Below are 27286 nucleotides of genomic sequence, written 5' to 3'. Positions count from 1 at the left end.
AAAGAAATTAATACCGTTCTGCTTGGACTCCAGATAATGAGCAGTCGCTTCAGCTTAACAACAAGGTTTTATTGTTAAAGTTGCTTCTGCTGCGATGAAACGATTCCCCCAAAGTTTCTTATTTGCAGCATCACTGGTTGTATCTGTGTGTTAAAGGGTTCCAGGTTGTTGGAGGGGAGAGCTCTGGTTCTTCAAACCTTGGTACAATCATCAGCTCAATTACTCCAGGGGGTCCGGCTGATCTAAACGGCCAACTTAAACCTGGTAGGACATTGATTCATGGTTTTAAATAGATGTGCTGTGTTTCAGATTCTTAGTTATTGTTATATAACAAAGTTGGAAATGTTTCAGGTGATCGACTGATATCTGTCAATGATATAAACCTGGATGGATTCTCTCATGATGAAGCAGTTGAAGTCCTTCAAAACACTTCTGATGATGTGACTCTGGTAGTGTCACAACCCAAAGAGAGGCTTTATAAAGGTAAACATAGAAACGTAAATCTGTTTTAGTTTCAATTAAAATGGATAAATATTGGCCTAACTGTGTCCTGCATCACTTTTCTGTCCCCTCAGAATCTCCTCCATATGTTTCCAAAGCACCAAAATCATCTTTTAATTCACCTAGACAGGCTCAGAGAGGAGAGCTAGAGATTGAGGTGTCGTCAGAGGATCATCGTAGCACAGTTAGCCCCAGCCCCCCTCCCCATGGTCCTGGTACTCCCTCAGTTGCCTCATCTCCAGTACGTCAGCAGACCAGCCCCAGCTCTCAGGATTCTAGGACGAACAGTTCTTCTAAAATCAGCGCGCCCTCACATGATAGAGTCCAGCAGGCCTTAGAAAGAATGAAAGCTGCATCCTCAGCTGAGGGCACTGCCGAACACGGAGCACTGAAACCAAAGGCTGAAACAAATCTTTCACCTCCAGCCCTGCCTCCAAAAACTAGAAAAGTCAAACTCTTAGGAGCTCAAGTTTCTGAACAGTCTGACCGGGGGGATACAGACATGGATGAAGAGACGTATTCCAGTAACCAGCAAAAACTAAAGGTCAAAAAGGTGAGGTTCTTATGTTTTTGAATTTCTTACTTTCTCCTTATTTTACTTTTCTTCAACAACAGTTGTTTACTCTGAGGGACCAACAACCCAAGTACACAAAGTCGTCTTTTAATGGGTTGGAACAAATCTTTCTCTGATTAACAAGCATCCTGTCTGCCTGATGCTTGACACCACTAACTGCATGTTATTACCTTGCCTTCCAGCATCAGTAGAAGGCAATTTTGACCTGTATACTGCATGATGAGCATCCGTTTGATTTGACTGCCTTAACAAATTCTCCTTCTTCACTCGGCCTTGATCACCTTTCCCTCACTGCATGTTTAATTCACCTTGATGCCATGTTCTCTGTTTGCAGGAAAACATCATGGAAAATGTAAATGGTAATGCCCCAGGGGTCAATAGTCTCCGTCCTGGAGATCTATTTGACGTTGAGCTGTCCAAAATAGACAGCAGCCTGGGCATAAATGTCACGGTACTGTTCGACAAGGTTTTCACCCTCTCTTTGATTTGGCTCCTTTCTGGCTCATCTCCTCACTGTTGCTCTTCGTTGTTTGGTTTGGTTTCGATTTGCAATCTCTTCATGCTTTGTTTTGGAATTTTGCTTGTCCTTTTTTTAATCTGAACATAAAAAAATGCTAATAAAGTTTTTAATCTTTAGCACAGTGGCAGTAGTTACTAACAGCTTTGTAAAAATAGTTGCTTTGTAGATTTTCCATGGCTGGCTTTGTTTTGTGCTCGATGGCTCTTTTTTCTGGAGAGATATTAACCCAGCTTTTCTCAGGAAGTGTATAAGTTGATTTCATGGGATTCTATAACTTCTCACTCAATTACCAGCTACTAGACTACATATGCTGCCTTAGAAAAAGTAGAACTATCACTCATGCTCTTAGCAGCCATGACACCCCTCCCCAAACTTTTTGCTACAGTTTCTTAATACTTTGGAAATGTCTTATGTAGTATTGTGAGCACTATTCTCTTTTTTTTTTTTAAGAATGAATTTTTATTCTGTTTTTTTTTGTCACATCACAGATTATCATTAAATACCGACCAATGGTGGCTTTAGTAAACTCAAAATGCAGTTGTTAAATGATAATTTAATACATTAATAAGGGTGGTCTCCTACACCTGCAAACTGATACCCTCTCCGGCAGCTGGGACTTAAAGGTTTAAGTGACTTACTTTGATTAAGCCACTCTAAACCATTAGTTTTGTTTCAGCTATCCAACAGTAGTTCAGACCATCACGATGCCACAGCTGTGTTCGACAGTCTGTGTGTCATTTTTCCCAGACGTGGAAGTAAAACTATTCTCCTTCTCTAAGAAGTAAAACTACTCATAGAGAAGTAGTCCTACCTCGTTTTGGTAGATATAAAAACCCAACAAGGTGAATCACTTTTCTATTTATTCTCCTCTCACTGTATTTAGATGCGGTCTTAAATTCAAAAAAATTGCTTCTTAATCTGATGGATGACAATACGTTTACATCTTCTTCTTTCATGTTGACTCGTGATTTGGATAAATTATCTCATTTAAAGGCTGCATTTTGCTTTTACTCCTACTATATGGTGATTGGGTCCAATCTGGTTTATATGTTTTTTTCTTTGTTATGTACTAGCATTATTTATATTTTGATCAATGGAGAAGTTTGTTTCTGAAAGCTTTAATGTGACAAACAAAGCAAAATTAGGTAAGGTATTAAAGGACAAAATTACTGTTTCAGAGTACTACGCTTTCCATCGTCTTAACTGTGAATTGTGGTAAAATTATCTTTGGTCCTTGGAGCTCTTTTCTTATAACTGATATAAATCAAGAAACAGTTGCCTGGTATTAAAAGCATGTTTTTTTTCTTCTATTTTTTAGTAGCTGAGGGAATTCCCTTAAAAGAAATGAACAGATTAGTGATCTATTGTTCTAATTTATAGTAAAGACTATGTTCAACAGGAATCATTTAAAGTTTATGATATTATTAAAATCTTAAGATATGCTAATTCTCTTTAGAAAAGTTGGTACATTTGATCGTAGTTTCAATAACATTTTGAAAAAAAAAAAATTCTTATTAATTGTAATAAAAAAAGATTAAAATATTTTCCCCTCATAAGCAGGGGCGTATGTAGTTTCCAACAGCAACTGTTGTATTAAGGGGGGCTCCAAATGTTTTAATTTCTAGACATTTTCTTTAACAAAGCAAATATTCTTTTGCTCTTTAACATAGACTATAGAAAAAAAAATCATCACATCTGCCATTAACCCAAATAGAAACATAGTACGGCACCAACTTCCCTTTGGCTGAAGAGCTTTTAATTTCCTAGGGTGGAGCTAACACAACCGTCCGGCACGGAGGCATCTATGTGAAAGCCCTCATTCCACAAGGAGCTGCAGACCTGGATGGGAGAATACAGAAAGGTGAGCAGTTAAAAACGGATACTGCAAACACTGAAGTAAAGACCAATTAATTTTGGGTGTGTCATATGCGCAGGTGATCGTGTATTAGCCGTCAATGGAAGGAGTCTAGAGGGAGCCACTCATCAGCAGGCAGTTGAGATCCTTAGAGACACGGGCCAGGTAAGGGCTGGCACTAACTGGGATAGCAAGCTGCTCGGCAGCCAGCCAGATGGCCTCTGACAATATGCGAATCATATGGGGTGTGTGTGTGTGCAGACGGTGCAGTTGCAGCTGGAGAAAGGTCATCTATCTGCAAGCAGCTCTCAAGCTCCACTCACCCCTCAGCCCACTCCGCGTAAGGACAAGGAGCAGCCAGCGGAGCCTAAAGTTAAACCCGAGTACAGCTTTGTCACACAAGGTAAGACAAACTGCCTCAATGAAGCGTTGACACCAGATCTTCATTTCACACAAAAAAAGGTTCTTATCTTGTGTACTACTAATTATTTGAGTCAGCAATTTTTCAGAAATGGGAACAATACTAGCCTTTGTTTTCACTCCCAGAACAGTAACTTGCCATAGATAATCTGATTTGAAAGGAAATGAGCATGTCTGCACAAGCCATTAGCTGTGCACTGGTGCCCTTTGGGTGGTCAGGACATGCTGAACTTCCTAGAACTGGAAAAACATCTAAAACACACGTATTCCTGGAATTACTTTAATGAAATATATTTAAAAACACGCGTTGTTCCTAGTGTTGGGTTTTTCTTTAAGTGTTTGTTTAATTTCAAGTAATTGTGGAACAAATTCTTGTTTTACAGTGAACACTAAATGACAAAAATGTAGCTTTGTTAATTTTAGGATTATGTGCTTCAACTTGGTTTATCGTATTTAGGTTTATGTTGAAAAGCATAGTTCAAACCAGCCGTGATTATCCTTAGTAGTAAGTAACCTGCAAATGGATTTATTATTTGAGTTTTTTTTAATTGTTCCATTCTAATCATAAAATGTTATGACAGATTTCTTGGTTGTGTGTTTTCAACCATCAAGAAATAAGGAAGGAGATTAGAAACCTATGCATAGCACACGTTTCAGGTTTTTTTTTTTTTTTTTGTGAAGAGAAAAATATAGAAATAAACATTTTTCTAAAAGGTTCAAAGGGTAAAAAAATGAATAATTAGTAAAGGTTTTGGATTTGGTTGGTGCAGACTTGCTGATGAAAATGTTAAGAACATTTAATGTGTGATGCTGTTATTCCGCATTTCCTATTGGAAGGAAAAACCAATAATGGTGAACGTCTCTTATTCAGTCAAAACCAGAATGATTGACCGCTGGAGTTGTGTGAAGCAGGGCAGATTTAGTTGTAAAATATAAATGAAAAGCTGACCGAAACAGGCAGCCTTGAGGCAGGAACTTCAGTGGCTAATTGTGACTAATCAGGACTACAGACTCTGAAAATGGTTAAACCAGAGAATTCCAATGGCTGACTAGCTTCTGATTTACTTGATAATTGGATTTGTGTCTGGAAGACAGTGTGAAGCCAAACAGAAATTTCTTCTAATTTATCAAAGAAAGATAATTGAGGACTAGTACCTGTCTTTATAAATTGAAGCTTAAAGTAATGTTGGTTTTGGTTTTCACTGAGTATTAACTTCTTCACAACAGATAACGTATTTGAGGTGCGTCTGCTGAAGAACACTTCTGGACTGGGCTTCAGCTTTAGCCGAGAGGAGCACGCTCCTGGTGAGCCCTACGGTCCCAGCTTGGTGAGGGTGAAAAAGCTTTTCCCAGGCCAGCCTGCTGCAGAGAGTGGCCGCATCAACGTGGGCGACGTCATCCTACGGGTCAATCAAACTCCTCTCAAAGGACTCTCACAACATGTTAGTAATTATTTTTCATGCAATTGGAGTGCTAATATTTCAGCTGGAGGTTATTGGTAGTTTATTTTTATTCTGCTCCTAGGAGGTGATATCAGCCTTGAGAGGAACTGGACAGGAGGTGACTTTGCTCCTCTGTAGACCAGAAAAGGGTGTTCTCCACGAAATAGACGCCTCAGCTTTGGTAGGTTGGTTAAATAGAACTGCTCTCTCTTCTTTAAGGGAAAAAAAAAACTTTAATTTAACATAATTCTTCACAGACACCCAAACCATCCCCCAGAAAGGTTCCTGTAACCTTCGCAGAGCCCAACCCGAGCGTTAACAGAACTGCTTCTCCTCCTGGGACGACACAGAGGGGCCCTGTGGAAGAGGCTCTGGCAAGGCTGCAGATCAAAAGCCCCGGCCGACACAACAGCTACAGCGACAGCACTGATGGTGATGAGGAAGTAGAGAAAGCTTTCACCACGGCAGAGCAAAGTATGCAAAACTGGGACAGGAGTGTTTATCAAACCCCCAGTAGCAACTCGGAACTGGGACGCTATGACAGCTCTGGTCAACTGGACGGCAGCTTCCACTCAGCTTTTTATTCACCCAACTTGTCAAAGACGAGATTGGACCTCAGCAACAGGTACCTCACCTCTAGATCAATACGTCAGCTATGCATGATTCCCATTCTGTGGGAAATTTCCAATTGCTGCACTTATAAAAACATTGATCTGCTGATATTAATTTCCACGAATTCCAGTTTATTTTAAGAACTGTATAATATGATATAGAAGCAGCATCATATTTGTATTCATATTTGATGTTGAGTGTGTTTTAAAATAGGAATAAAACTGTTTCAGCTGCTAAAGACTTTTATCAACTGTTAGCATTGGAATTAGTTTTTTTGTGGTAATAAAAATACAGTTTCTTTACTGAATGATGTCTAATCTTTTATTTTAAAGATGGTTTGCTGTTTTTGGATTGTACATTCATTAATCAGGAAATATTTGCGTTTTGGGGGTTTCTTTTCTTTTCATCCATTCGCTGATTGGTCCCATTTAAGCTGGAAACTAGTTGATATATTTTTGCAATTGCTTTAAAAGGAGTTCATCACCCATGGAGGCAGACATGGAGTCCTCCTCTCTGCCCAAGTTTTCGTCCGCCTCTCCGCCAAGCCCCAATCCTCTGCCTCCTCCGATGCCTCTGCCCTTGAAATTCAAAGCCCCCAGCAACGGACAGGACGTGGAAGAACCGCCCCCGGTAAGGACTGGTGTAGATCTATACATCAGATGTAGATCTTGCTGTTGGATCACTTACTGAGGTGCTTTGTTTGTTTTAGGAAGCAGAGCTGAAGATCTCTTTACAGAAGTCAGAAAAGGGCAGCCTTGGTTTCACACTGACAAAAGGCAGTGATCAGGGCTGTTACATCCATGACATTGTCCAAGATCCGGCCAAAACAGATGGCCGGCTGAGGCCTGGTGATAGAATGATAAAGGTAGGAATATATTTGAAAGTGTTAATGTAACACAAAAATACATGAACATTGCTGTACTACCTGTTAATTTTTATGTATAGGCTTTATCTTTAGTTTTTGTCTTTTTAATATCTGAATATCTGCTATCTGGGATCAACAAAAATCAAATGACAGATAAATCAGTTCAATCTGTCAGCTTAACACACTGATTTTTTTTTTTCTGTTGAAATCCCTTGTGCTTCTGTCTTTCATTTTGTTTATTTTCTCTTTTCCATCAGGTTAACAACACTGATGTGAACTCTATGAACCACACTGAGGTGGTTGATCTCGTTTGGGCTGCACCTCCAGTGGTTGATTTGGTGGTAGGGAGGATTCTGGAAGCTCCCAAATTCCCATTAGAAGCCCACCTCCTCCCTGATATTTGTTTCAAAAATATCCAAGAACCTCTGGGTATGAAGTTAGCTGCTTTAAAAAAAAAACAACCTTGATTTTGTTGTCAGACTTTTTAAATCTTTGTTCTGAATATACTATTTTTTTGCCTTTTTTTTTCTTTTCAAGGATTGGTCCTCGATGGGGGTAGGGACAGCATTTTTGGGGTCTTATTTGTAAAAGACATCATACCAGGTTCACCAGCCTCTGAAGAAGGAAGCCTGAAACCACTTGATCTTATCCACTACATTAATGGTGCCCCTACTCAGGACCTAACACTGAGTGAGAGTACAAGACTCCTGGAGTTGTCCCTTGATGATCTTTGTCTAAAGGCCACGAGGTATTCTTCATCAAACACGAAGCCTTTCTGTTTTATCTTGGTGACTTTTGGGATTTTTATTTTTTTAATTCTTCTGCTCTTTATCTCTTAGAGATGGATTGCCTGTATCTTCTGAACACAAACGTGTCACCTTTCTGGACAACAACATTGGCTCCAAGCTGTCCTCCAGCGTTAATGGTTTGTTTTGCGTGTTTTTGTTATTATTCTATTTAATTCCATGTTTGTAATCTAACTGTAGCAATTGTTTTTGTTTAAGGCTTCATTAAAAGGGAAGATTCCAGACACTCTGAGGATCTCACTGCAATCTGTCCTGCAGAGGTGAGTTAAAAAACATGTGCTGAGTTTTGTTGGTGCATACTATAATTTATTTTTAAGCAAGGTATTGCCCACAGCCTTCCATAGGTTTTCAGATTCCTTCGATAATTTTATATAATGCTAAATTACAACCACAGAATTAAATGCATGTGAAAGAATTAACTGACTAACGTTAAGTGAAAAAAAAAAAAATTCATAGTTTGGGAAAAAAAAGCTCTTCAAACTTACAGTGTGCTTGACCAAGATCATTCAATTCACCTAGTAAAGCATCGTCATGGCAGCATAATGCCTTGGGGATGCTTTTCTTTACAATGCCTAAGAATGAGGTAATGGAAAAATTTGATTTTCATTTTACAATCTTTTTCTATTAAAATCTTAAAGGCTTAATCGTATTTTGCAAGGGACTAAAATGTTGCAGCCTTTATTCTAAATGTTGGAGGTGTCACAGTGAGTTTCTGTTAAAGGTGATCACATATTTCCCTGTTGTGAGTGCAGGAGGAGATCATAACGTTGGATCTGGAGAAGCCTCCCTCTGGAAGTCTGGGTTTCTCTTTGATCGGTGGGGAGAGGGGAATTTTTGTAAAGTCCATCACGCCAGGAGGAATTGCTGAGTCCTCAGGAAAGCTGCAGGTTGGAGACAGGCTGCTAAAAGTAAGTACTGTTACTGGTTATGGTATACTTGCTGCTTGTTTGTAATTGCAATAGCTTATAAGCTTTTTTATCTAATGCTTCTGTCTAGAATAAGTATTTAAACCTTCAGAAATAACACATAGCCTTATTTATGGCTTCAATAAGACCGGCTGTCTCCATCTTCTAGGTAAATGAGGATCTGATGACCAATATTTCTCACACCAAAGCCGTCACCACCATTCGAAAAGCTAAAGGCCTGGTACATCTGATTGTTTCAAGACCACCAGACCAGAACCCTAACACATATCTGGCTTATCTGCCTCTAAACTCGGACAAGTGCAATGGAAACACAGGTACAAATAGGGCCTTGGTGTTACCGTTTTTTACTGCAGAGATTTTAAGACTTGGATTTGAATTGGACCACTTTTTTTTTTTCTTTAAGATCTAAGTGATGACAGCGGAGTAACCACTAAGCCACAGATGTCAGCTGAACAGAAATCCATCAACGTTCCCGGCCTACCGCCAATAGGTGCAGCAGAGCAGATAAATGCAGAACGTTATAAAACTAAATAAGACACTGAGGATTTTTTTTTATGCTTCTGCTTGAACTCAACAGACTATGACGATGGTCCCCCAGTGGATAAAACTGAGCCGGAGCACAGTGCAGAGCATTCAGAGGACACAGACTGTGATGGATCCTCTTTACCTGAAGACTCTCCTGTGGTACAGCATCATCAAATCACACCTGATAAGGCAGTTGTTTATAGGTTTTGCTGTTAGTAAACAGGTTGTTTTTAATCCACACAGAGTTCTCGTAAGCTGACGTGGCATGAAGAGAGCGTTGACAGCCCAAAGAATGAAAAGTAGGACTCCAATTTGGGATCTAAGATAGCCAAAGTGAGATGTTTTATTCCTACCAGCTTTTCTAAATATATGTTTGTTTTTTTGTGTTAAAATAGCAGTTATCTGCAGATGAGTGCAGTGCAGCCAGAAGATGATGACTTCACATGGGGGAGTGATGAACTCCCCATAGAAAAGATCGGCTCCACACCAACACATGGTAGGGTTTGCTCTAAGGGGACAATCTAACTTTACCAGTAAAGCAATTCTGTTTACTATGTGGGAGGCGGGTTTAGAAAGGCATATCTAAATGATCTGTGTTTGATTAAACTTTTTACCTCACACAGATAAATTGATCATCACTAAGGAGGAGCTGACCACTTTGCCCCTTGTTAGAGTGGTTCCTGGTGGCCAGTACACAGGAACAAAGCTCAGCTCGGTCGTACGCATGATGAGGGGCCTGCTGGACCAGAAAGTCCCACTTCAAGAATTTGAAGTAAGACTGAACTTAAATAACTTTTTTCTGTCCTTTGTGTGTCCCTGTAATGGACTGCTTACCTCTCCCCTAATGACCAGTGATGATAGGCCCCATCACCCAACTAACCCTGCAGGGCATATACATCTTTATTAGCTTTCAACCAATTTATCTGTATATTGGTCCATTTCTTTATCCAATTGTCCGTCATCCACTCAGCTGTCCAGTCTGTTTTCCACTAATTATATACCGTATCTAAAGGCATTGTGGGAAAATTTGCATCCAGGTAATCGTAATTATTTCTGTTTATGCCTTACAAAATTAAAAGACTGGGAAAAATATAGAAGTTTTGATCTGAGAATTGTATATAAATTTATATTCCTGAATATAAGTTAACTTTAACATTTAGTCATAAAAACACAGCTTGACATGCAAGGACTGTATAAAGATATAACCGTATGGCTCTACTATTATGGAAGCCTTTCAAACATCTCCACCTAGCAGTCTTAAATAGGACCCCTTCGATGTTTGGGTAACGCCAAACGAAAAGATTTTCAAGAGAAATTAACCTCAGTTTTCCCCTCTCTCCATGTCAGAATCTTCAGAACCTCCAGCCACTCGATGATTGCTTGGTGGGTCAGACCAAAGAGAACAGGAAGAAGAACCGCTATAAGAACATTGTTCCCTGTAAGCAAAGCGTCACTTCTGTCTGTTTCTGCTTGGTGTGCAAGTTATTCTTTTTTTATTTCAGTAAAAACAAAAAACATGCCTGTGTGTTCTAGTCGACACGACTCGCGTGGTCATCGGCAAAGACGGCAGCTACATCAACGCCAACTTCATCAACATGCAAGTGAAGGACGAGAACTTCCTGTACGTCGCCTGTCAGGGACCTTTGCCCACCACACTGGGCGACTTTTGGCAGATGGTGTGGGAGCAGGATTCCAACGTCATCGCCATGATGACGCAGGAGATCGAGGGGGGCAAGGTGAAATGTCAGCGGTACTGGCCGGACACACCCAGGACGGCAGAGATGGTGGACGACAGGTTGCAGATAAAGCTAGTCAAAGACCAACATCTGGAGAACTTTGTCGTCCGACTCATTGAAGTCAAAGACGTCCAGGTGAGGACAATACCTGATCTTCATCTGTCTCACATAAGCCACACGGAAACCCTAACAGTTGAGCTTTTCTTTCTGAAGGCGAATGAATCCAAGCTTGTAACTCATCTGAACTACACCGGGTGGCCGGACCACGGGACGCCCTCACAGCCCGAACATCTGCTCACATTCATCTCCTACATGAGGCACGTTCACAGATCAGGACCCATCATCACGCATTGCAGTGCCGGCATCGGCCGCTCAGGCGCCCTCATCTGTATAGACGTGGTTCTAGGCCTCATCAGTAAAGATGCAGATGTAAGTGTTGAAACCGTTGTTTCAAAGTCTGCTTCTTTTCATCAGTTTTTCTAATGATTTTTTTTTTTTCTTCAGTTTGATATTTCAGATGTAGTGAGAAATATGAGACTTCAGAGACACGGAATGATCCAGACAGAGGTGATTTACTTTTATCTCTCTAGAAGCTGAGATTCATATCTTAATATCTGCAATTTCACCCTAATCTTTCACTTCTGTTTTGCTTTTTTAGGAGCAGTACATTTTCTGCTATCAAGTGATCCTCTACGTCCTCAGATGCCTTCAAGCAGAAGAAAACGTCTCTGGATAGAAGATCTTTGGTGACCAGTCAGAGCAAAACAGAACAAAAGTCTATAAAGGCAAATATGCCAAACTAGGTTAAATTTTTAATGCCTTAAACTTTTTTTTTTTTTTTTCTGAAGTCATTTTAAGAAATATATTTTTGCTTTTTGTCCTTTCCGGCTGCTGCTCCTTATCACTGCATTTTTGCAAGCTGCTGATTGTATTTCCTATCAAACAAGAGAACATGGATTTTTTTTATTTTCTTTCAGATTTTTTTTTTTTATTAATGTTGACGATGAAATGATTTTATATTTTATGTGAACCATTTCTGTGTATTTTGATGCTGGAACTGGCCTTGACAGAATACTGTGTCAGTATTTGCTATGTAAATCTATTATACAGTTATTAAATACTGCCTGAGGCAAATGATAAACTAAAAGTGTACATATAAATCTCTGGAAGAATTAAAACAGATATGTTTTAAATATCATGTAGAGGAAAATTTCTTTTAAAAATAAGATTGACTATTACAGTTGTATTTTTCTTGTCATGTTTTGTTATAGGGAGCTTTTTGACAGCGGTTTGGTTTCATTCATGCCACGTAAAAGAGATGCAGTCACACTCTGATCATTTATTACAGTTTTATCATCATTGATGGCTAAAAAAAAAACATCCAAAACATCTGACAGGCAGGAAGAAAACCTAAATTATATACCTAAAGTATTTCTGTTTCGTTCCATACCCCTGCGACATTAATGCCATTAAAGTAACTGCACTCTCAAGTGTTATGTGGGCTGGGTTGTGGTATATTATGCTCTAATGAAATGTTCTTGTTTGTCTAAAAGTTTGTACAATAAATTCTTTGAGTCTTAAAACTGATAAACATTGACACACTGTGTAACAGTGCAGGGTTTGGGTAGCTATTTTTGCATGTCTAACCAGTATGTGTTACATTTATGTATAGGCAGTCTAAAAAGGCGCAATTGGCATTAGATCAATGAGTGGAGAAAGACACCGATTGGATGACTGCTCCTTTACTGGTTCTTTCTCTATGCTGCCAAACATGATTTTAACTTTCTTAAACTGGAAGGATTCTCTTTTACAACGTATTTCGTTGGAGTTGAAAATAGCATACGATGCAAAGAGATTTAAAGTTTTTAAATGTAGTAAAGTATGAACAAAGCAAATAGAGTTGTTTCTTAAAGCTATTTGTTCTCCATTGTCTGAGAATGTTGTCCTCTATCTTTTGTCATTCCCTTCTCTCTGACTCTTCCTGCAAGCTTTTCTGTCTTGTCTCTTTTCACTTCTGCCTCTCTTTATCAGGGATACATTTCTTTTATTGTCTTACTTCTCCCCCCATTCCTTTTTCATGTTTCCTCCTTGTGTCAGATCATCCTTATATTTCTGCTTTCCTTCCTAGTGTCCTACTATTTCTTTTACCTTTAGTCGCCTTCTCTCCTTTATTGGCTCCTTCCTTTCCTTTCTGATCCAGTCTGTGTAAAACTCAACATACAATAGGAGTATAGATGACAGACTTCTGGTAAACAAAACCATTTACCATTCCATCTGTTTTCTAAGGAGCAGTTAAAAGATTTAAATGCAATTCTAGGCACATTGGTTCTATATAAGGGTTATTTGTATGTGACCATAATTATGTGCTATATTTTCTACCTAATAATGCAGTTACTATGTTTTGATGTACAGTAGAGCTTCATTACTAAAAGCTGGTAAGGATTTATGCGGCAGAGCAAAATTGCATCAACCTAATAAGGACCATTAAATGGAGACTCAAATGCATATATATTTTTGTAAACGTACTTCTAAACAGCTGCTCTTTTAAACTAATTTTACAGAACCAATTAAGAATGTTTTGTATCCGGCATATTTGCAGGAAGTGAAATCCACAATGCGCTTACATATTTAAAATCAAAATGTCTTTCTTTACTTTAAAACCATTCTTCCTCTAAGTTGGATCCAAATGACTTTCTCTGCTGTTAAACTAGAGGAGGCTTCAGACCAATTGATATTTATATTTTTCGTTCTAAGTTTGAGGAGGGAAACATTAAAAAAAACATTTCTTCTGTCTGTTGCCTCAGTCTAAATTCCTTGAACAGATAAAGAGCACTTCACTAACAGATGGCTGCACTGCTGGAAATCCTGTCATAAGGTTTTCTGGGATCAAACTCTTATGGCTGGGCCAGGTTGCCCCCTTGTGGATAAACATTTGAATCAGCAAATATTAAACTTGTTTAAATCAACCTTAGATTTTATGGGGTGTCTGTTTGCTGTGAATAAATGACTACAGCAATAATGTGAGAAATAAAACCAGTGTAAGAGTTAAAACTGAATTTGTTATCAGTCATTAATAGGCTGATTTGTTTAGGATCCTAAATCTCTTTTTGTGTCATATAATCTGACAGCTCCACCCTGCTAAAATGCTGCACCCAATCTGGCATTAGGATTAATGGTTTAATAATTTAAAATACACGCATTGTAAAACTTAAGCTTTAACATTTCATTGAAAAAGGCTTTTACTTGAATTCTGCATAGGCATCTGAATAAATAAATAGATATAAATCTATTTAGGGAAATGGGTAGCTTTTCTTTTTGGACCTATATAACGACCAGTGGAAAAATTCACTTGTCACATCGGCTCAATAGTCAAAAGAAAGTGACATATATGAATATATATATCTATATATCTATATATATATATCTATATATATATAGATATATATATGTGTATATCTGTATATATACCTATACACATATATATATATATATACATACATATATACACATATATGTATACATATATAGATATATAAGTATATATCTATATATATATATCTACATATTCATATATATATATGTGTGTGTGTATATGTATGTATATGTAGAGGTATTTATATTAATAGGATTTTTTATACATATTGTATATAGCAACTGCACAGGGTTTGTCAGTTAGTCATTTTTCTTATGCTATATAATAAGATGAGATAGACTATTGATCTCACGGTGGGAAAGTTCACTTGTCACATTCGCTCAATAGTGAAAAGAAAGTGACATATGTGTGTATGTATATATATATATATATACAGGTGCTGGTCATAAAATTAGAATATCATGAAAAAGTAGATTGATTTCAGTAATTCCATTTAAAAAGTGAAACTTGTATATTATATTCATACATTACATACAAACTCATATATTTATATTATTTATATTATTTATTTTATTTTGTTTAATTTTGATGATTACAAATGACAACAAATGAAAATCTCAAATTCATCATATCAGAAAATTAGAATATTACTGAAGACCAATAAAAACAAAGGATTTATAGAAATATTGGCCAACTGAAAAGTATGAACATGAAAAGTATGAGCATGTACAGCACTCAGTATTTAGTTGGGCCTCCTTTGGCCTGTATTACTGCAGCAATGCGGCGTGGCATGGAGTCGATCAGTCTGTGGCACTGCTCAGGTGTTATGATAGCCCAGGTTGCTCTAATAGTGGCTTTTAGCTCTTCTGAATTGTTGGGTCTGGTGTATTGCATCTTCTTCTTCACAATACCCCATAGATTTTCTATGGGGTTAAGGTCAGGAGAGTTTGCTGGCCAATTAAGAACAGGGATACCATGGTCCTTCAACCAGGTACTGGTAGCTTTGGCACTGTGTGCAGGTGCCAAGTCCTGTTGGAAAATGAAATCTGCATCTCCAAAAAGTTGGTCAGCTGCAGGAAGCATGAAGTGCTCTAAAACTTCCTGGTATGTGGCTGCGTTGACCCTGGACCTCAGAAAACACAATGGACCAACACCAGCAGATGACATGGCACCCCAAACCATCACTGACTGTGGAAACTTTACACTGGACTTCAAGCAACGTGGATGAAGTGCCTCTCTTCTTTTCCTCCAGACTCTGGGACCTTGATTTCCAAAGGAAATGCAAAATTTACTTTCATCAGAGAACATGACTTTGGACCACTCACCAGCAGTCCAGTCCTGTTTCTCTTTAGCCCAGGCAAGACGCTTCTGACGCTGTCTGTGGTTCAAGAGTGGCTTGACACAAGGAATGCGACAGCAGAAACCCATGTCTTTCATACGTCTGTGTGTGGTGGTTCTTGAAGCACTCACTCCAGCTGCAGTCCACTCTTTGTGAATCTCCCCCACATTTTTGAATGGGTTTTGTTTCACAATCCTCTCCAGGGTGCGGTTATCTCTCTTGCTTGTACACTTTTTTCGACCACATCTTTTCCTTCCCTTCGCCTCTCTATTAATGTGCTTGGACACTGAGCTCTGTGAACAGCCAGCCTCTTTAGCGATGACCTTTTGTGTCTTGCCCTCCTTGTGCAAGGTGTCGATGGTCGTCTTTTGGACAACTGTCAAGTCAGCAGTCTTCCCCATGATTGTGTAGCCTATAGAACTAGACTGAAAGACCATTTAAAGGCTTTTGCAGGTGGTTTGAGTTAATTAGCTGATTAGAGTGTGGCACCAGGGGCCATCAATTTTGAACCTTTTCACAATATTCTAATTTTCTGATATGATGAATTTGAGATTTTCATTTGTTGTCATTTGTAATCATCAAAATTAAACAAAATAAACATCTGAAATATATGAGTTTGTATGTAATGTATGAACATAATATACAAGTTTCACTTTTTAAATGGAATTACTGAAATCAATCTACTTTTTCATGATATTCTAATTTTATGACCAGCACCTGTATATATATATATATATATATATATATATATATATATATATATATATATATATATATATATATATATATATATATATATATATATATATATATATATATATATATATATATATACATATACACATATATGTATATATATATGTATATGTATATATATATATATATATATATATATATATATATATATATATACATATACATATATATATACATATATGTGTATATATATATATATATATATATATATATATATATATATATATATATATATATATATATATATATATATACATACATATATAGATGTATGTATGTAGTATATATATGTATATATATATGTATACATACATATATAGATGTATGTATGTAGTATATATATGTATATATATATATGTATGTATAGGTATTAATAAGATTTTATATATATATATTATATATAGCAATTGCACAGGGTGTTAAAAATTGATTGCACATTAGTTATTGCACAGGTTTTTGCAGTTATAGTGCCGCATTGTAAAGCCTAACATTTAATTCTCTTTCCAACAACTTTAATGCAAGTAGTTTGAATTGCAAAATCGTCTTGATATAATTATTTGAAAAAAAAGAAAAGGGGATGTAATTATATGATATCTGCATTTGCCATACTGAAAACCAGAAATGACGACTGTATGACCGGACGTGACGTATCCCTGTGTTGTCTAATGGCTGCGTACACATTGGCCACGCTTGTCTCTTAATAATTATATTTTCTTTCACTTTTTTTAACGTTTCCTGGATTTTCTGCAGCCATGCCGGGAAGGCAGAGCAACAAACTCCCCAACAACCTGCCGCAGCTTCAGAACCTCATCAAGAGAGACCCACAGTCATATGTGGATGAGGTGGGCGCTGGGAGCAAACATCACCGGTAGAAGTTATGCACGCGGTATTCAAGATTTCTGCTTTCTGTCTCAGTTTCTCCAGCAGTACCGACATTATCAGTCCAATGTGGAGATCTTCAAACTGCAGCCCGACAAAGTCAACAGAGAGCTGTCGGAGCTGGTCGTGTTTCTGTCTCAGGTAGCCTAGCCTAGCATCCAATGTGATAGCATGCATCATGTACTGCAAATGGTGGATAAACATGTCTCCCTGCGTTTCAGGTGGCTCACTGCTACAAGGAGCAGCTTTCTACATTCCCCAGAGATCTGTCCCAGTTATTACTGAGCTACCACACAGTCATGGAGCCAGATCTACGAATGGTGAGAGGAAGTTTTTACAGTAAAGACCTTAACAGGTGTTCTTAATTGCGTTGTCACGATTCTAAAATGATCAACTCGATCCCGATACTCAGGAAAATATTCGATACTCGATACGACTTTCGATACCGCAAGGATAAAAACAACGACCCCAAAGTTTAACACAAATATTTTCATGAATAAATAAAATACAGTAAATACATGCAAGAAACAATAAGAACAATATTTTGAGGTTGTACGCTGTGCAAAATATTAAGTAAGCTTGAAAAACAACTAACAAAATTAACTTAAGTGTTCCTTCCTTCCACACATAATAATGACACTAGCCAAAGCACTTAACAAACAATAATAATTCTCAGCAGCTTCACCTGTTGCAAAAGAAGTGTGAAACTGAAAAGTACACAGAATTATTTAATCACACAGTGTTCAGAAAGTGCATTTCCCTCTATTTTACACTCTAGATGAATGACTGTTTGGGTGCCACTGTTGGTAGCACTGTATCGATACTTTTGAAATCGTATTGTATCGTGTACGGATACTTTTTAGTATTGATACGTCTGAAATTGAGTATCGTATCCAGATACAACGTTTTAGTAGTGATACTTTTTTGAGTATTGATAGTTTTGACAACCCTAATTCTTAAAAGGTGCAAAAGTAGCATCCCCCTTGCGGCTCCCTGGAGCTTTTTCAAACATTTATGAAAATCGATTTTTGTTTTTTTGTTTGTTTTAATATTAAATTAATTATGCTTTCCAATGCTTTAAACATTTGTATAATAAATAAATGTAAACAATAATTTGAATCATAGCCATAGAGATCAGTGGTCACAACTTGCAGCCAGTGCAGCATGGTGCCAGGCAAACAAAGCTGCAGATGTGTCTCAGACCATGGATCCCAAAGGGAAAAAAGGAAGATGGCTAATGAGAAAAGAGGATTTAAAGAATGGAACGAATCATTTGCTTTCATTATCAATGCGGAGGGATTGCCTGCTGTTTTGCTTTGTAATGAGAGGTTGTCAAAAAATAAAAAGAGTAATTTGGAAAGGCATTTCCAGGAAAGGATAAATATGCAGCTGACCACCAAGTTGGGAGTGAGAGAAAAAGTGTAACTGCAGAACTAATGGATAAATAAGAGGAGCGCAAAGATAGATTTAAGAAGTGGATTGCATCTCCAATACTTCTGCCAGTTTTGTTGCAAGGATGGAAAACCGTCCACAGATCAAACATGTAGCACTCTGATGCAGGGATGGGAACTTTCTTCCACACCAAGGAACGCTGGTGACGGAGGATGTGGGATTTCAGGGTTAGAGAGCTCTGCTCTGATGGAGGTCAGTTCCTGCTTGGTTCCTCATGATTAAATCAACTCCTCCCAACAGAAACAAGTCCAGCATAGAAAGATTCCTTTATTGTGTTTCTATAATTTCGTCGATGCAACAAAGCCTAAACCGCGCGGTGAAGCTTTACGCAATGGTATCGTTCCCACACCTCATGCTGCTATGTGACATTTGCTCCAGGATAAACATTTAATCATGAATTCTTATTATATATATAAGCCAACGTAGTCCTTTTCTATAGTGGGATAATATGCTTAGAGCCCGTGTTGCCATACAAGACTTTTACATTTTTGTAGCTCCAGACAGATTTATTTATTTATTTTTTTTTTTGGTCCAATGTGGCTCTTTGAGCAGTTTGGGTTGCCGACCCCTGGCCTAACCACTAGGCCGCCACTCCCCATATAATAATTTAACTTTTATTGATCTCCCACTGGATGAATTTACTTTCTGCATTTAACCCCACCTTGCCTTTTTTTCAGACCTTCTGCAAGGGACTGATTCTCCTGCGGAATAAGAATCTGATCGATCCCACAGGCCTCCTGGAGCTCTTCTTCGAGCTGCTGCGGTGCCATGATAAGCTGCTCAGAAAGGTCAGTTTGTTCACTATCAATTACAGGATGCAGAATAGAACCATACCCACTTGGCTCCTTTGCATTTTGCATTACAGCTTTAAAGTAAACCATCTATCTAGTAGACAAAAACAAATCTGAACAGATCTGTTTTTGTGAATGTTCAGAAATTTAAAGTAGATCTAGTCACTAAGCTGTGACATGTTGGATGAGCTTTAAGGATTTATGGTTGTAACATAGAAAATAATAGTTCAACATGTATGAATGTTTAGCTACATATATGTGAGCTTATTTCATGTTCTGTTTTATCTACAGACTCTGTACACACACATTGTGACAGATATAAAAAACATCAACGCAAAGCACAAAAACAACAAAGTCAATACAGTAAGTAGAGCGTGTCAGAGTCTACATCAGCCATCTTTAAATGATTCATCCTCACTGCATGAGTTTTGTTTTGCTGTGTTTCAGACCCTGCAGAACTTTATGTACACAATGCTGAGAGACAGTAATCCCATAGCAGCAAAGATCTCTTTAGATGTGATGATTGAGCTCTACAAAAGAAACATATGGTGGGTTTAGAGTGGAGTAGAAGGCGGACGTTTCCCGTAAATCATTGTGTTCATCATTTTTTTTCTGCCTCAGGAATGATGCCAAAACAGTTAATGTCATTACAACAGCATGCTTCTCCAAGGTCACAAAGGTAGGGTTATTGTTTTTAGAGAAATTGGTAAGCATGGATCTGCACCACCAAAAGCTGCTCTCACTCGATGTCTCTCTGTGTTAGATTCTAGTTGGAGGCCTGAAGTTCTTCCTCGGCACAGATGAAGATGAAAAAAATGACAGTGATTCAGAATCTGAGGTTTGATAAACACAGTGGTCATGTTTATTTGTAAAGTTTTAGTCTCAAAGTGAGTTGATGTTAAAAAAAAAAGATCTGTTTTTTTTCCTTTTATGTATAGAATGAAGGAACGTCTGTAAGAGACCTGATGATGAGGTACAACACAGGCAGAAAAACCACCAAAAACAAGAAGAAACTGGAAAAAGCGATGAAAGTCCTTAAGGTAACAGTATATAAAAACAGAGTTTTTTTGGGGGGGGGCTTTGTGCTCACCTCAGGTTCAATGTTTTTTTTCTTCTAAAGAGGATGCTTGATTAGATATGAAGCTCTTTCAGGAGAAATATTCTAACATAGATATTTTTTCTGTCAGTGGAAAAGAAATTGCCTTAATTACAGGTGAAAACCTGGAATTAACCAGGTCTTACATAGGAAAAGATGTGCATTCTTACCCAACTTCCCGATAGCTCCCTTTGGTTGAAATGACTCCAGAAAGACTCCCGTCTCCATCTAACAATGTCTGACATTAATCTGAGGAAGTGTTCCCCCCTTCCCATGTATGCCTTGTTTTCCACTCATCTCACAGTAACTCAGTTATAATCAGGGCTTTGTATTTCTCAGCTTTTCAGCTTCGGCTTTATTTATTAATGTTTTTTTGCAGGTGATCTCACATTTTCATCAGACAAAACATCCTTTCAAACTATGTCATTTCCACCTCCATGCTTCACAGGTGTTACTAGATCTATGCCAATCTTTTTCCAGGACAGGGTTGGGCTGCCGCTCTGAAAGCAGGAGTCAAAAGGACGACTCAGACGTGCAGTAATGAAGCGAAATACCACTTTTGATTTTGATGAACGATTAGCATTATAACACAGTTGAAAGCTTAAAAATTGTTTTGCATGATATAGGGATGTAAATAATAATCGTTTTGTATCGATGCATCGATCCAACAGCCGACAATCCGATGCATTGATACGTCCGCAAGAGTATCGATTCATGTTTTTTTTTTTTTTTTTTTCTCCGGTCTATTTTTATCCATTTGCTCCTGCACGTAATTCTCCCTCCCGTGCAGTGGAGGCGCTAAACCTATTTTGCCCTCCTACCTCGCTTCCTGGTTATACTCTTACAACAGTGTGTTGCAGTAAGCTTGACACAGACATTTTTGATTTATGCTCAGTATTTAAGCGTGGACTGCGCTACACACTGTGGGTCTAGATACGGCCGAGGCGGAGAGGAAGTGGGAGCGAGTTTAGTCCAACGACAGAGGGACATGAGGGCCAAAAAGAGCGGGGATCCAGGTTGAAAAAGGGTCCCGGCGTTCTCGCACTCCTCGCTCTTCTAGCGGGTCAAACTTCAGAGTTGTTTTCTGTAATTTCGGTCATAAAAACAAAACAAGCCGGCCTACTGTCTGCGGCACTGTTTGCGGTCAGCTACAATTTCGGAGAGGTGCAGCGGAGCGTCTGTGGAGGGGGCGGGGACGTCTGGAGCCGAGGTATTGCATTGCACTGATTTTGTGCAGTATTTTTTGATGCAAGGCCTTTTAGAATCTATAACATAGGGGCATTATTATTTTTAGTGAATGAGGTTTTAATAGGAATAGGTGGACTGCAACTTTTCTACTTCTGTTGTTTGCTGTTGTTTCTAAAAAAAAAAAATGCATAACGATATTACAGCTTTCATTGATTAATTTCAAATTTGAAACATTGTCTAGCCTGTAAGGTGTAAAAAAAAAAAAAACAAAAAAAAAACAAAAAGAGTTAATCGAATCAAATCGTATCATCGTGTATTCTTGAGTATTGAAAATAATCCAATCGTTGGGTCAGCAAATCGTTACTGAATCGAATCGCCTTGATGGGTGCGATTTACACCCCTAGCATGATATATGCCTGTGTAAATTGCCAGTCGTCCTGGTCATGGTACTGGGAGACCCCTAACCAGAAATGCATTGTATTTTTTAGGTTATTTTTTTTTTTTTCATTTTCTAAGCATTAGTTGGATATCATTAAGATAAACACAGTCCCTCATATGGTGTCTTAAGTTGGCTTTTTCTCCAAAAAAGCTGCACACTTAACCTGGACTTTCGATGCATACAGCTTATGACAGTGAAGTGAACATGACCATATTTATAAAATGCAGCAGTGATCAAAAATGTAAATGGTGTAGTAGAAAAGGAAAACCAGTTTAAAAGTAACTGTGCGAAAGGTTCAGTGCAGAGCAAAATAACTAAATATGGTGCAAAATATAGTTGAACATTGTGTTGTTCTATTTAAAGGGATTATGAAAAAATAAACCACATTAGTATTGCATATACTTATAGTTTCCACAGTTGAACAGTCTGATGGCAGCGCTGGGATGAAATGTCCCTAATAGAAGGAAGATGAGCCCTGATGATCTGATCTTAATTTTATGTTTTTTTAAATTTCCTGCAGAAACACAAGAAAAAGAAGAAGCCTGAGGTCTTTAATTTTTCTGCGATTCACCTCATTCACGATCCTCAAGGTAGACTGGCCTACAGGCTCAGGGTTCTTATTGTCCTTTACTGAGCTGCTAACAGTCAAATCTATCTTCTCAAGATTTTTCAGAGAAGCTCCTAAAGCAGCTGGAAAGCTCCAAGGAGCGCTTTGAGGTGAAAATCATGATGATGGAGCTCATATCTCGTCTTGTTGGGATTCATGAGGTGGGTTTTGTTATTGTTTGGGGCTAATTAACAAGAAAAATCCACCTGTCTGTTCTGTGTGGTGGAAGAGCATATTGGACTTAATAGTTTTTGTTGTTTGCCCTCTCTAGCTCTTCCTCTTCAATTTCTTCCCGTTCATCCAGCGGTTTCTCCAGCCGCACCAGAGAGGTGAGGGTAACTCCCAGTTGAGGTCTGAGTGAGGGGGGGAGGTTTTTTCTAAACATCATTGTCTCTACAGAGGTCACCAAGATCCTACTCTGTGCTGCCCAGGCTTCACACCAGCTGGTTCCTCCTGAGGTACGTCCCAAAACTGATTCTGGAGGTCTCATCGATTTGACCTCATGGTGTGACATGTTGTCTCTCGCCTGCAGATCATCCAACCTGTGATCATGACCATCGCAAACAACTTTGTGACAGACAGGAACTCCGGAGAGGTCATGACTGTCGGGTACGTGGTTCCTTCACAATAAACACAGGGTCAAGATGTCAGATTTCACCTATGAGGCTAGAGTGTATACTAGAGGTGAGCACAGCTGGGTTGAACAGACCGGATGTACAGTTTTCTGTTAACAATGCGTTCAATTAAGGAATTCAAAAGGGGAAAATTTTAAAACAAGAAAAAATAACTACTGGTAAAGCTTCACTGTGTTTTATATTAATCAGATGGTGGTTAGTGACACATAGGATCTAAAATTGATATGAGGGTGTACACAACCTTGCAACCTCCTCTAATGATTTACATACATTAGAGGCACTATGATGGTATTTCAGTGTATTTATCTTCTGTTTTGCACTCTTAGCATCAACGCCATCAAAGAGGTGGCCGCCCGCTGCCCGCTTGCAATCAGTGAAGATCTGCTGCAGGACTTGGCCCAATACAAGACCCATAAAGACAAGAGTGGGACATTTTTTGTGCTTTTATTTACTTATCTTTTGTAATATTTTTAGTATTTTTTTTATAATCTTTTTTTTTTTTTATTCCCATTCATGTTTTTCTTTCTTTTTTTTTCCAGATGTTATGATGTCTGCCAAAGGACTGATTCATCTGTTCAGAAATCTCAATCCACAGTTGCTGCACAAAAAGGACAGGGTGAGCTGCTGCAAACTTAAACCCTTATTATCATAAGAGGTATTATTTACAGAATAAGAAGAAATGAGCACAATAAAACTTAAAAAGAAGAATTTATTGATAGCTTTTTACTTTCTAATAAAAAATAAATAAAATAGAAATGTTAGTGATGGGTTATTACAATAAATAGATTGTTTAAATAAAGAAAAAAATCTAACCACATCCCATTGCTGCGTTAATAACTATACAGGAAATGTGTTGTTTAGGGGAGACCCACTGAAGCATCAACCGAGGCCAAAATAAAAGACTATGGAGAGCTTGAGGCCAAAGATTACATTCCTGGAGCTGAGATCCTAGAGGTGGAGGAGGAGAAAAAAGAGGAAGATGAGGATGAAGGTCAGCTGTGGTCCGACATGCATCAATCTGGTGTAATGCTGCACATCCCTTAGAGATCTGATTTTACTGCTAATGTTGTTCTCCAACATTCATCAGATGGTTGGGAGAGTGCGAGCATCAGTGATGACGGTGAGGACGGGGAATGGGTCGACGTTCACCACTCATCTGATGAAGACGTAGGCGAAGTGGTGAGAACGATGAGGCATCGACAGCCAGACTGGGTCCTTTTGTTGGTTTCCTTTCTTTTTTTAACGTCTCAGAAATGTCTTTTAAGGCTGAGAAGCTCCAGAGCATACCGGCCGAGGAGAGGAAAGTGAAGGCAGCGGCAGTCAGCGCCAGCCGGCTCCTCACTCAAGATGACTTCAAGAAAATCCGCCTGGCCCAAATGGCGAAGGAGGTGAACGCCGCTCCGGGGAAAGCCCTGAAGAGGAAATTAGAGGAAAGCGACAGTGAAGAAGACAAGTGAGATAAAAAAAAAAAAAATACAATATATAGCAATATTTTTAGAGATGCACCATCAGAAGTTTCTGCCTACTTTTAGGTTGACCTGTAAAGTTTAGGTCGATGTCTGCTAAGCAATCTTATATGAAGAAAATGTAAAAGATTTGTCTTTTTTTTTTGTATGAAACAGGATCAGTTTAATTTTTATATTGCACTTTTTCAAGAAACAGTCTCCGAGATGAGGATTTGATCATAATTAGTACAGAAATAATGATTTATTTTTTATTTTTATTTTAAAGAAAAGAGAAAATTATTCTGAAGTGAGGCATCTTCTATTAGCATTTTTCTAATTCACGTTATTCCTTGACCAGCTTAAAAAAAAACAGAGTAGCAGCCGTTCTTCTATCTGCTGAAATGCTCCCTTTCTCACTCTCAGCCTAAATGACCCAGACATTCCTCTGATGTCATGTTAAATGTTCGCTTTATAATTGTGTCTTAAAACAATGGTCTTTAACCCTCTCGCCCCGTATGGAATGCTAGTCATTTCTTTCCACAATAAGAATATGTGGGGCGTTAAGATCGGATTCATTATATAACCAGAAAAATATCAGATACATTTTTTTATTGTCAGCTAAGCTGATGTCTTGGTTAATCTTTTTATTTGATTTTAAAATTTTCCATCACCTTTGTTTATTCTGAATCCTTTTACTTTCAGTGGGGAGCTGCTGACACTTCGAGACATCGAGAGACTACATAAGAAACCAAAATCAGACAAGGAAACTCGACTTGCAACGGCAATGGTAACTTCTTACCCCGCCTTTACATTTTTACCCTAAATGAGGAATAGGGCTGCAACTAACGAATACTTTGCTCATTGATGAATCTGACGAAACTTGTTTTGGATTAATAATCAGATGCTAAAATGTTCTTTTAAGAGCATTTATTACAGAATTTAAACCAAATGAAGCGAAATTTTGTTATAATTGCTTTGCTCTTTTACCTAAAGGTATGTTTTAGTCTATATATTCAAGTTAACAATGAATAGATTATAAAATTAGTTGACAATTATTTAAATAATGGATTAATCCAATTAATTGTTTCAGCCCTAATGCAAAATAATTTAATGGTGTAGTGACGGCCAGAGAAGAACATTTCCCGCCATTAAGCCGTTATTCATGATGGATAAATGTCTGTTCACTGTCTAGGCTGGACGAACGGATCGGAAAGAATTTGTGAAGAAGCATACCAAGCTGAACCCGCACGCCAGCACCAGCAACAAGGAAAAGAGAAGAACAAAGAACTTCATGATGATGAGACACAGTCAGAACATCAGAACAAAAGGCAAACGCTCCTTCAGAGAGAAACAGGTATAGATATTTTTATCCAACTGTGGCTAAATGATAATGAGAAAAACATTTTGGCAACTTTATGAAATTAAAAATTTATTTTTTTTCCCCCAGCTTGCGCTTAAAGCTTCCCTCCTGAAGAAGAAGAAGCACAAGTAGGAGTATGAGGTTCTCATATTGGGTCTGACAGCCACCACGAAGAAAACAGACTGGGTCAAATAATATTGTACATCCTTTAAATGGCATGTAAACTCTGCAATTAACTACAATAATTGAAGGCTTTTTTAAATAAATCAGCTGTATTTTTTGGGGACGTTACATATTTGTACAATAAATCTCCATGAAAATATTGAGTTGGGATTTTTTTCTTGCAAAGATGTGACATAAACTGAAATAGTGATGGCTGCTGTTTGTTGTATAATTCATGTCAGTTCCATGACCTCGTTTCAAGATTCCTCATTTTTACAAGCACCCACAGGAATTTGCAGACTCCACTCTAATATGTAGTAAAGAAAGTCGTGCCAAACTGCAAAGAAGTTAATGTGTAATTTTATGAGACTCCATCACACATTAAAGGTCAGTTATATACCTATTTACATGTTAACCCTTCACGCCTTTGCCTGCTATATTTTTCGCCTTAGTTTTAAGGTTTTAGTGTTTTCAACAGGAAATCCTGTTAGGACAAATAACAGTTGAGCTTTACAGAGTAAAGCAATTTGTTCTGTTAAATGTTGGATTTGCAATTTATTGCATGTCATCCCAATGTACATCTAAGAGAAATTAAGCTAGATTTTAATTATTTTATTGCATTTGATGGAGAAAAAGAGGAGTAGATTAAAAGATTTTTAATTCCATTTTTTGTATGTAATGTTCACAGTGGGATCCATGTTCACTGGAGATTGTTTCCGAAAGCTTGGATTACAATTAAGACAAAGTTTTGATTGGTGTATGGATTTGTTTTGTTTTACTAAAAGGACTTTGCTACCTTTTGTGTTTGTTTGCAAAAAAATCAGCGAATAACGCAATATTCTTAATCCTTAAGAGAAATACGGTTGTTTTTAGAAGGCAGAGTAACAAATGAATTGGGATGTTTAGAGGATGAGATGATTCCATGGTGTTACGGATCTCTCCAGGATCTGATCCCTTGCACTCCAACCACAAACTATTTCAG

The 27286-nt window shown here is 38.1% G+C and overlaps 2 protein-coding genes across 6 annotated transcripts in view; both read left to right on the top strand.

Moving 5' to 3' along the window:
* The window catches only part of ptpn13 (protein tyrosine phosphatase non-receptor type 13), a 52339-nt gene extending 39966 nt beyond the window's left edge, over window positions 1–12373 (top strand). The window contains exons 22-49 of one of the 5 annotated variants that reach the window (XM_038275073.1): window positions 157–264; window positions 352–483; window positions 576–1054; window positions 1410–1526; window positions 3363–3456; window positions 3530–3615; window positions 3712–3853; window positions 5098–5312; window positions 5395–5493; window positions 5570–5937; window positions 6398–6554; window positions 6634–6789; window positions 7047–7218; window positions 7327–7537; window positions 7629–7714; window positions 7794–7855; window positions 8348–8503; window positions 8670–8835; window positions 8925–9011; window positions 9099–9205; window positions 9290–9345; window positions 9445–9542; window positions 9670–9818; window positions 10394–10484; window positions 10580–10917; window positions 10996–11211; window positions 11287–11349; window positions 11441–12373. In XM_038275073.1, coding sequence (XP_038131001.1) covers window positions 157–264; window positions 352–483; window positions 576–1054; window positions 1410–1526; window positions 3363–3456; window positions 3530–3615; window positions 3712–3853; window positions 5098–5312; window positions 5395–5493; window positions 5570–5937; window positions 6398–6554; window positions 6634–6789; window positions 7047–7218; window positions 7327–7537; window positions 7629–7714; window positions 7794–7855; window positions 8348–8503; window positions 8670–8835; window positions 8925–9011; window positions 9099–9205; window positions 9290–9345; window positions 9445–9542; window positions 9670–9818; window positions 10394–10484; window positions 10580–10917; window positions 10996–11211; window positions 11287–11349; window positions 11441–11518 — 4289 coding nt within the window. In that variant the 3' untranslated portion in view covers window positions 11519–12373. Of the gene's footprint in view, window positions 1–156; window positions 265–351; window positions 484–575; window positions 1055–1409; window positions 1542–3362; window positions 3457–3529; window positions 3616–3711; window positions 3854–5097; window positions 5313–5394; window positions 5494–5569; window positions 5938–6397; window positions 6555–6633; window positions 6790–7046; window positions 7219–7326; window positions 7538–7628; window positions 7715–7793; window positions 7856–8347; window positions 8504–8669; window positions 8836–8924; window positions 9012–9098; window positions 9206–9289; window positions 9346–9441; window positions 9543–9669; window positions 9819–10393; window positions 10485–10579; window positions 10918–10995; window positions 11212–11286; window positions 11350–11440 lie in introns of all 5 variants that reach the window. The other 4 variants (XM_038275071.1, XM_038275070.1, XM_038275069.1 and 1 more) reach the window with 4 other exon arrangements.
* A 4510-nt stretch (window positions 12374–16883) lies between these two features.
* Window positions 16884–26312, top strand: sdad1 (SDA1 domain containing 1). The gene is made up of 22 exons (XM_038275068.1): window positions 16884–17092; window positions 17166–17270; window positions 17351–17449; window positions 19259–19369; window positions 19664–19735; window positions 19820–19920; window positions 19994–20051; window positions 20136–20210; window positions 20311–20412; window positions 22616–22685; window positions 22760–22863; window positions 22974–23031; window positions 23102–23160; window positions 23235–23311; window positions 23664–23761; window positions 23877–23953; window positions 24199–24328; window positions 24425–24516; window positions 24603–24790; window positions 25485–25569; window positions 25975–26136; window positions 26230–26312. The coding sequence occupies exons 1-22, from the start codon at window positions 17003–17005 to the stop codon at window positions 26272–26274; spliced, it is 2058 nt and encodes a 685-aa protein (XP_038130996.1). The 5' UTR covers window positions 16884–17002; the 3' UTR covers window positions 26275–26312.
* Window positions 26313–27286: the final 974 nt, after the last annotated feature.

The sequence above is a fragment of the Cyprinodon tularosa genome, unplaced genomic scaffold, assembly GCF_016077235.1.
Source record: "Cyprinodon tularosa strain WSP-4 unplaced genomic scaffold, ASM1607723v1 ctg94, whole genome shotgun sequence".
Lineage (NCBI taxonomy): Eukaryota > Metazoa > Chordata > Actinopteri > Cyprinodontiformes > Cyprinodontidae > Cyprinodon > Cyprinodon tularosa.
Note: the sequence above shows the minus strand (reverse complement) of the source record. Positions and strands in the feature narration are given on the sequence as shown.